We start from the raw sequence: 9,568 nt of genomic DNA on the forward strand, positions 1-9,568 counted from the left end.
GATAATTTGTTTCTCCAAATACTCACTGTATGAGGTCTTATGTTGTGAACAAAACATAACTTCAATGTCAGCGTTGTTTGCTGATGATACGTAGAATATTTCAAAGGTAGTTTGCATGGAAAGAAGTCACGAAATGATAGAAAGATGTAGCCTACTTTTACCATCCTCAAACTGCAGCATGTCAGTCACTTTTCTCATCGCTAACAGCCGTTTTCAGACGCTGTTGCTTGGTGGTAAACATTAGGTACAAGTAAAGGATCGCGCTTTTATGACGCAACACAGCCTGTTTGGTGACGTCATCAAAACGCATTCTACAGAAAGCTGTGTTAGCGGTAAGCATTTTATCTTACAAAGTTAGATTACAGCTTTGTCTCGTTTAACGTTAATGTCTTCCTTCGTGGTTCATATGTGAAAGATTTACATAAAGATTAGCCATTAGCTGCGTTTGAAAGCGTCAAGCGCAGCGGTGGTTTACATTTTTGTCGATTCATCTCCGTTTGTGTGAACAGTTACTGTGAGTGGGCATCAGTTTAGCTAAGACCTGTGCGCTAACGCTAGCATAAATCTGAAGAAACCTGAGCAAATATAAGATTTTAGTAAATCCCATAGTTAGCGGTGAGTACTAGTTAGCTAGCTGCTAGACACGACAGGCGTGAGCTATTCTTGGTTTTGTCTCTTTCACTTTCACCGACAAGTAGCCAGATGACCAAGCAAATTTGTATATAACGTTAAGCTAGCTGTTTTCATAAAGCCAAACAAAATAACTTTCTTTGTTTTCCCGCAGGTTTTGACTGCAGCCTCCAACATGGTGAGAAATCTCGATTGCTAGATTTTAATTTGTATTGACGATGTGCTGCTCAGCTTCTATATTGTAAGATAAAAGCAAAGCACCTATTCAGCCTCCTTGACAAGAGGTACAGTTTAGGTTGAAGCCATAACTGCTGGTGACCTCAGTCCTCAAGCTCCCTGCGGTGTTGTGTTGGTGTGATGGGGCCTGGGTTTTGGCATAATGAGACCCAAATATTTCGGTTATTTGTCCATTAGATCCTAGATGGAGGATTTTACATATTGATGCTGCATAAAACAGAAGCTATGAATGTTCCATAAAAGACTGCAGCATACAGATGGTTGACAAAGGAAAAGCAAACATAAAGTGTGTCATTGAGGCCTCTGCAAAGCCTCCTACTGAGAGGCATTTCACACACACATTTTCCCAAGGAGCTATTTCATCAAAAAGCACATTTAATCATATATTGGTCAGCACTTGTCAAAGGTGAAGAACATTTTAAGAGAAGAGTTACTTATTGTCTCTGGACTAGCTACAATAAAACCTTCTTTATTACTTGTCGCTCTGTGGTCTGTATTGTGAAGTTAAGTTCAGTTAGCTTTCAGCTGTTTTCTGTTCCCTTTCAGTCCCGTCGATATGATTCACGAACAACCATCTTCTCGCCAGAGGGTAAGAGTTGCTGAATACTGCAACCGATGAGGCTGCAAGATGTTCAGTGTGTGACGGCTTCGAGTTACTTTTTATATGAGTTCATAAGCTAATTATTTCAACCATGCGTAGAACTTTTACGTGTTCAAGCCCGGATCAGGTATCTTGTGTTCTTTCATTTCTTGTGTTTTAGTTCTTTGTGCTGGCATCCTCTTGTTGACTGAACTGTGTCATTCGCAGGGCGTCTGTATCAGGTTGAGTATGCCATGGAAGCCATCGGCCACGCTGGCACCTGCCTGGGGATTTTAGCCAATGACGGCGTGCTGCTGGCTGCTGAGAGGAGGAACATTCACAAGCTGCTGGATGAAGTGTTTTTTTCAGAGAAAATCTACAAGCTGAACGAGTGAGTGACTTCTGCTTCAGCCTTATTGACCTATTTATGTGGCCTAATTTACAGCTCTACAACAGTAAAAGGACGACAGTGACATATTTTTCTAACAGCTTGCATTAGCCTGTGAAGGCATAACAATGAGAAAACATCATCAGATACACAGAGAAAACAGTTGTTTTTACAAGGATCCTACAACTTCCCATTGTGTTGCAGAGACATGGCGTGCAGCGTGGCAGGAATCACATCAGATGCCAACGTGCTGACCAACGAGCTCAGACTTATAGCACAGAGGTAAGCTTCAGTCAGGAGGACGGTCTTCATGGTTTCTGCTGCAGCCAAGTGTTTAAAGTGTGTGTGTGGGGGGGTACAGGCATGAATGTGATGATCTGTGCTGCCGTTACAGGTACTTGCTGCAGTACCAGGAGCCAATCCCCTGCGAGCAGCTGGTCACAGCTTTGTGTGACATCAAACAGGCCTACACCCAGTTTGGAGGTACAGTGCAGCACCACAGCTGTGTTTCACGTACATGCAGAGTTTACATCCTGATGAAACCAGCTTTGAAATCATCTGTACAATCTGGCCAAATGTTCTCAGTTGGAATATTTGACTATTTGGTATTTCACTTCTTTTCCCTCTTGGTCTTCAGCTCGTAAATCATTGGCTGACAGCAACAAACAACCTCTCTCGTGTAAACAAACTGGCGTGTGTAAATTAATGGATGTTTCATTTGCAAAGCTGGCAAGTTGCCAGCTAGATCTTGAACCATCCCGCCAAAATAAATAATGCAGGGTATTCGTTTTCGTACTCCGACTCAGAGAAGCGTTTGAAATGATTAATTTAAAATGTTTATCTGAAAACTGTTGGTGGCTTATGCTGCTGCCCCTGATATACTTTTTTTGTGTGCAGTCAAGTTTCCTGAATCCCTGCAATCGAAAAATTATTGCGACATTGATAGATGAATAATTGTGGAGTTTTGTCTTTGCACTCTACAATAAGAAACTGATGTAATGTCAAAGTCTTTTCTCAAGTGCCATAAACAAAACTACTGAACCTCTCAAATTTCAAAAGTATTTAGGTTCAAAGATCAAAGTTGGGAACACCACAGACGCTTCGGCTGAGTCAGTATGATGGAGTTTGTTTGTGTGTGTCTGTTCTCACAGGAAAACGTCCCTTCGGAGTCTCGCTGCTCTACATGGGCTGGGATAAACACTATGGCTTCCAGCTCTACCAGAGCGATCCCAGTGGAAACTACGGAGGCTGGAAGGCCACCTGCATTGGAAACAACAGTGCTGTAAGTCTCACACGAGTCCTTCAGAGCTTCTGTCCTAGAATTAAACTATAGAATTCAGCCTATTTTTATTTATTTTTTTAACTTTTTATTCATTTTCTTTTAGTAACATACACATACAACACAAGATTGCAGAACATGACGAGGGGAGGATTTGTGCCTTAAGTAAAACAGCAACATAAGCACATCATACATAAAAATGCAAAGATACCTACTTGAACGTAGGGAAAAAAACATTCCTTATTAAAGGATTTGACCTTATCTTTGTGATCTATATGAAATCAGGTCTTACAGTTGACACATAACTGAGCCATTTTGACCAATTCTCTTCAAAAATATCAGTTTGGTTTCTTAGTTTGAATGTAATTCTGTCCATAACATATATATTATACATTATATCGACCCACTCATTTATTGTTAGTTTGTCTTTCTTAAGCCATTTTCTGGTCAGAGCCTTTTTACACCCCACTAACAACACACTCAAAAGGTTTTTGTCCTGCTTTGTATATTCAAGTCCATCCAAATCACACAGGTTCATGACTTTGAAGTTTAGAAACATTTTCCTTTTAAAGACAGCCTCCAGGACACCAAGAATCTCTCTCCAAAATGGATGCACAGAGGGACTGAAGTATTCCCACAGGACCTCCAACATGCAGTCTGATTTGAATAGTTGGACTTTTGTGCTGGAGAGCGAAAGAATCGAGTCACGTTTTTCCAGCTGAATTCCCTCCAGGAGGGGGAGCTTGTCACTGACCCCTGCTGTCTGCAAGTCCTGCCCCATTCCTCTAGTGAAACTGTGAAACCTCCCTCTGCTTCCCATCTTTCCTTAATACCCAAAGTATGATCACCCACAAGATTTTGGAGAGCTGAGTACAGTTTGGATATTATCTTTTGGAGGGTGACATTCTTGTAGGCTCCTTGAAAAATGTTAAAAAATTCATCCCTCCCTGAAGCAGCATCCCTTGGGAATTTCTTACTCATAAAATCCCTGATTTGTAAATGTCTAAAGTGATCTTGATTTTGTAGACCAAATTTTTCTTTTAGGTCCTGGAAACTCAAAACCTTATCCTGATCTAAGAGTGGACAGTATGCTGTTAGTCCATTTTCTGAACCTTGTGTCATAATTATTTGGCATAAAATCTGGATCATATGCAAACCATTTAAACAGTTCGGTTCTTCTCTTCAGTCGATATTTTTTAATTATTTCACCCCATGTTGTCAAAGAGCCAATTATCAATGGGTTGTTGGGGTCCGAGAGGTGATTAATTAATGAAGGATCTCCAACTAAATTATTAACTGGTAGTCCCTTTCCCACTGCCATTTCTATTTCTTTCCATTTCGATCTATAATTTGGGGTACACCATCCCACTAATGGTCGGATTTAATAATTTCTCAAACAGGGGAGGGCTAATCCACCTTTCTCTTTTGGTAATTGTATTTGGCTTCTTCCCTGCCCATATATATCTGGAAAGAATTTTATCCCACTCTCGAAAGTACAGTTCAGGTTTCTCTATTGATACAGAGTGAAATAAATATGAAAGTCTTGGTAAAATGTTCATTTTAACCGAATCTGTACAAGAACTGATATTTAGATAAGGGATCAAGTTCCATCTATTGATGTCTGCTGTAATTTCTTTTTTGAGGGGGCCATAGTTTATCTCATCTAGTTTTGATATGTCTAAAGGAAGGAAAATTCCCAAATATTTCATAGAGCTTTTGTCCCAGTCTAGAAGGTACCTGGAGCAGAGACACTGAAGGGGATCAAAGTGAAAACTAAGGACCTGAGTTTTTTTTCTTGTTTAATTTATATCCTGAGTATGACCCATACTCATCTAAAATAGACATCAACGCTGGCAGAGATTCTGTTGTGTCTGAAAGGCTAACAAGCTCATCATCCGCGAACAGGGCCAGCTTTTGTTCGCCCGCTGCCATGCTAATACCTGTGATCTTGTTGTTCTGTCTAATCCATTGTGCCAATGGCTCAGAAAAATTTGCAAATAGGATCAGACTTAGGGGACAGCCCTGTCTCGTTGATCTCTCCAGTAAAAATGAGTCTGTGAGCTCCCCGTTGATTTTTAGCTTAGCTGATGGTTTATCATAAAGAGCTTTTAATGTATTAATAATTACTTGATTGAAACCAAATTTCTCCATAGTATCGAATAAGAATTTCCATCTGACTGAGTCGAAAGCCTTTTCAGCATCTAAACTAACCAACATGGCCTGTATTTTATTTTGATTTATATGTCTGATAATTTGTAGAGCTCTTCTAATATTCTCATGTGTCTGACGCGCTACAACAAAGCCTGTTTGATCCATATTGATTATACGGGGTAAAATTTTCTCAAGTTGTTTTGTAATAATTGAAGTAAATAATTTATAGTCCAAATTAAGCACACTAACTGGTCTGTAATTTGAGCAGTCTAATTTGTTCTTATTTACCTTAGCTATAACAGATGTAACTGCTTCTTTCCATGAGGTTTCCCCTTTAGTCAGGACCCAGTTGAATGTTTTTAATAAAATAGGTGTCAAAACCTCCTTCAGTTTCTTATACTATTCTGAACTGAATCCATCCGCACCTGGGGATTTATTAGCTTTTAGTCTTGAGATAGAATTCAGCCTATTTTAAAAGGGAAACTAATCTGTGTGGTATGTAATCTGAGTATCTGGATTTGAACACTGTGAGGGAATTATGAAACTGCTGTTCTGCTCTGTGACACTGGGGGGCGCAGCTGCACAGAATTGTTGCACACAGTGGCCATGGAAAGGACTGGGAGCTCACAGTAAACAGACATGTTGTGGCCTACTTAGTGCTGACTCTTGGGGCTGCTTATTGTGTAAGTCCTGATTCATGGTGGCTTTGCTAATCTCAGTGGGTTACCACAGGGATGCACACAGAGCATTGTGGGTAACCGAGCCGCCTCAGAGCATTGTGCCAACGCTTTTGTCCATCAGGCCTAAAGTGCCCTGAGTGCATGCACTTTTAGTTCAGGTGTCTCCAGTGAGGAAACACACACCTGATGTGGACAGTGTTGGTGTTGTGCTCCACACAGAGCAGAGAGGAGAAACTGAGGTGTAAATGCAGTCCTCACACATGGGAAGACCGTTTTGCACATCTTATGTAAATTCTGCAGCACTAATGAGAAGGTGGTGTTTTGGGACTTTGTTGTGATTAGAGTGATTTTTACTTGGTCTCTGTGGTCTTCCAGGCAGCTGTCTCCATGCTGAAGCAGGACTTTAAGGAGGGAGAGATGACACTTTCTGCAGCCCTTGCTCTCGCCATTAAAGTTCTCAATAAAACCATGGACGTCAGCAAGCTGTCTGCAGAGAAAGGTACGGTTTGAAAACATCTAGATATGTTGAGAGCTTTTTGATGTGGTCGTCTCACTGGGATAAGGATGTGTTTTTCAAGAGATGCCTGAAAACAAAACAGCATTTACAGTCAGGCTACATAAGCAATAGTTTGCTAACAAGCTCGCCACATCAGCTTTGGAAGATGAGAATAGGTCAGTGTTTTGTTCTCAGCCTGTGCTGCTGCCCCCAAGTGGTCAAAAAAAGCATGTTCCAAAAACTGAACTACACTTGAAATATACATTATATTGGGTAAAGGAAGCAAAAATAACCATCTCAGAAGAGGAATGGCTGAACATCTGTAAAACTCAAATGAGTACTTCAAGTTCTGGTTATTGGAGGGAATTTACATGGAAAAATATGACCATATTTTTTATCACTCCTAAAATGAAACAGTCTCAGACAGGCCAAACAAGTTATGGAAGGTGCTGGCGAGAGTGTGGAGACTCCCAGGCAGACCACTTCCATGTTTTCTGGGATTGTCCAATTATACCAGCTTACTGGCGGGATGTAGTAGATAAAATAAAATTAATAATGGGTTTCGAATTTGAACATGATTTTTGTACAGTTTATCTCGGTAATATCTCTTCTATGATGAATGCTCCGGACAGATATTTGGTCAAAATAATGTTAGCAGCCAGTAAAAAAGCTGTCACAAGACGGTGGCTAACTAAAGAATGCCCATCAAAAGAGGAGTGAATTGGTATTGTAAAAGAAATGTTTGACATGGAGAAGCTGACTTTTTCTTTCAACCTGTGTATGGACAGACTTACCAAATATTGGAGGACATGGATAGCTTATTTTGAATAGATGACCCTGCGCTGTAAAAGGAGATAATTAATAAATACCTATGTACTCGTTGTTTATTGTATAGCTGTATGAAAAGCTTTCTGCTCGGTTTTGATATGGAGAATAAAAACATGGACAATTGGAACTAAAATGACTGAAAAACTCTGGATGTACCTCTAGCGCACACACACACCACACACACACACACACACACACACACACACGCACAGCAACATGGACAGAGCATGGCCTAAATGTCACCTTCCATAAGATGTAACTAAATAATAGCTTAATCAACATCACTTTTCAAACAATGCACAGCCAAATCCAAATCATGAAGAATGTCATGCTCAGTGGACATAAGTGTAAGGTTACTGACTCTGTCTTGCTGCATGCTTGATGGGAGTCTACAAAATACACTCCCTGCTGATGGAGAGTAACATAGCCATTCTGTTTACACACTCGCCGTTACTCAGTTTGCAGCTGAAATATGTTTTTGAAAAAAAAAACAAAAACATCTCTGTTTGTTTATATGTGCGCTCTGACGCAGACATATCAGCGCTTTTAATTTGACAAGCCGTTGGTCCCATTTGTGCCTGCCGCTCCCCCTCCGCCCCACCTCTGTGTTCATCTCCTGTGTCCGTTACCTCCGGCATCGGCGCAGGCCCCACTGCTTCCTCCGGTGTGTTCGATGGGCCGCTTCCTCCGCTGTCATCTGTGTGAGACTGAAAGAATGCCGTGAGCTTTGGGATGCTCTATAGTAAAGTTTTCTCCCTGTTCTGTTTGTCACAAGCTGATTTTTTTTTTGGAAGCACCACTCTCGAACTTTTATTTGGCCGACATCTTCCACCTGTCTCTCTATCAAAGTCATGAATCGTGACCAGATTGACACATGGGGGGGCGGGGTTGGGCATGGTGGCAACGGGTTATTTTAGATCAATCAGCAGTCTCAAATTTGCACATAATGTGATTGACAGGAAAACTGACAAGTTACATAACAATTTGACTTTTTATGCTAATTTGTCCCAAAAATGATAGGCCCCTAAATTCCGTGGGCCCCTGGGCTTCAGCCCAGGTAAGCCCGTGCATTAAGGCGGCCTTGGCTGTAATTGTGATTCATGTGTTCCTTGCTAGTTTCCACTTGATCATCTGTGCATTTTTTGGTATTTAAATGTTCTGTTTTATTGTAAAGCAAATAATTCAATACAAATAAAGTTTATAAAAAAAAAAAACATTATGTCTAAAATTCAATGTGTACTTAATCATTCCTCGCCGTCTGGCTCCGTCTTTGTTTTTTAGTGGAGATCGCCACTTTGACCCGCGAGAACGGCAAGACCTGCATCAAAGTGCTGAAGCTGAAGGAAGTCGAGGAGCTGATCAAGAAGCACGAAGCAGAAGAGGCCAAAGCCGAGAAAGACAAGAAAGAGAAGGAGCAGAAAGAGAAGGACAAGTAGCGACGCCGCCCCACGCTTCGAGTTTGGCGTGTGAGAATGAATGTGAGCTTGTGAGTGTGGATGTGAAAAAACGAGTCTTCTGGTATGTTTGTGTTGTTTCTTAAAATAAATCCAGGTGTTCAGTTATTGACTCGGTGTTTGTCTGAGTTGTTTTTATCTGTTTCATGTTAAATGCTGGAGGGTTGGCCATAAAAAGTTGAATGTTGTTTATTCATCGTCAAAACAAGCATTATTTGATACTTTTAAATCACGAAGTGATTGAACTAAACTGAATAGAGTGTATTTAAAGGAAATCAGCTGCTCTTCTGAAAGTTATTTATGTCTTCTGTAACTTTTCTGATTTCTGTGGATTTACAGTTGAAGTCAATATGGGATTAGAGGTAAATGTGTGAGCTCGGTCTGTGTGGGACGGAGCAGATGGTCAATGTATTCTGCATGAATTGTGTAATGCATAGTTAAAACTGTTATGAAATAGGAGACGGTGGTTACACAATGATATGTGTTCACCTTTGTTTAAGGCAGGGATGCTGGGTGTTTTCCAGTCTTTGTACAACAGGAAGTTTATCTTCAGTGTTTTCAGCTCAGCTAGTAAGAGACAGTCGGGACAGTTGTGTCCATAATGTCAGTGGCAAGAACATTAAAGTGGCTGTAATCAAGATTTATCAAACGGCTGTGAAAGGGGGGGTCTTAGTGATGAACCTGCAGAGACTCAGCGCCTGAATCTGCAGCTCCACTCGGCTTCACAGTGATTTATAATTAGCCGTGAGTTTCAGCTCATCTCTCAGCTGTTCAAGCCACAACTTCACTGTTTTGGTTCACTCTCACTTCTCGTATCGTCTTTTTCCGGTGCAGCAGGCTGTTAT

The 9,568-nt window shown here is 40.9% G+C and overlaps 1 protein-coding gene across 1 annotated transcript; it reads left to right on the plus strand.

Moving 5' to 3' along the window:
• The first annotated feature begins 286 nt into the window (after nucleotides 1–286).
• Nucleotides 287–8,835, plus strand: psma4 (proteasome 20S subunit alpha 4). The gene is made up of 9 exons (XM_070972040.1): nucleotides 287–332; nucleotides 785–808; nucleotides 1,414–1,456; nucleotides 1,676–1,838; nucleotides 2,040–2,117; nucleotides 2,230–2,318; nucleotides 2,987–3,117; nucleotides 6,321–6,444; nucleotides 8,551–8,835. The coding sequence occupies exons 2-9, from the start codon at nucleotides 806–808 to the stop codon at nucleotides 8,703–8,705; spliced, it is 786 nt and encodes a 261-aa protein (XP_070828141.1). The 5' UTR covers nucleotides 287–332; nucleotides 785–805; the 3' UTR covers nucleotides 8,706–8,835.
• Nucleotides 8,836–9,568: the final 733 nt, after the last annotated feature.

This window comes from Chaetodon trifascialis, chromosome 10 (genome assembly GCF_039877785.1).
Source record: "Chaetodon trifascialis isolate fChaTrf1 chromosome 10, fChaTrf1.hap1, whole genome shotgun sequence".
Lineage (NCBI taxonomy): Eukaryota > Metazoa > Chordata > Actinopteri > Chaetodontiformes > Chaetodontidae > Chaetodon > Chaetodon trifascialis.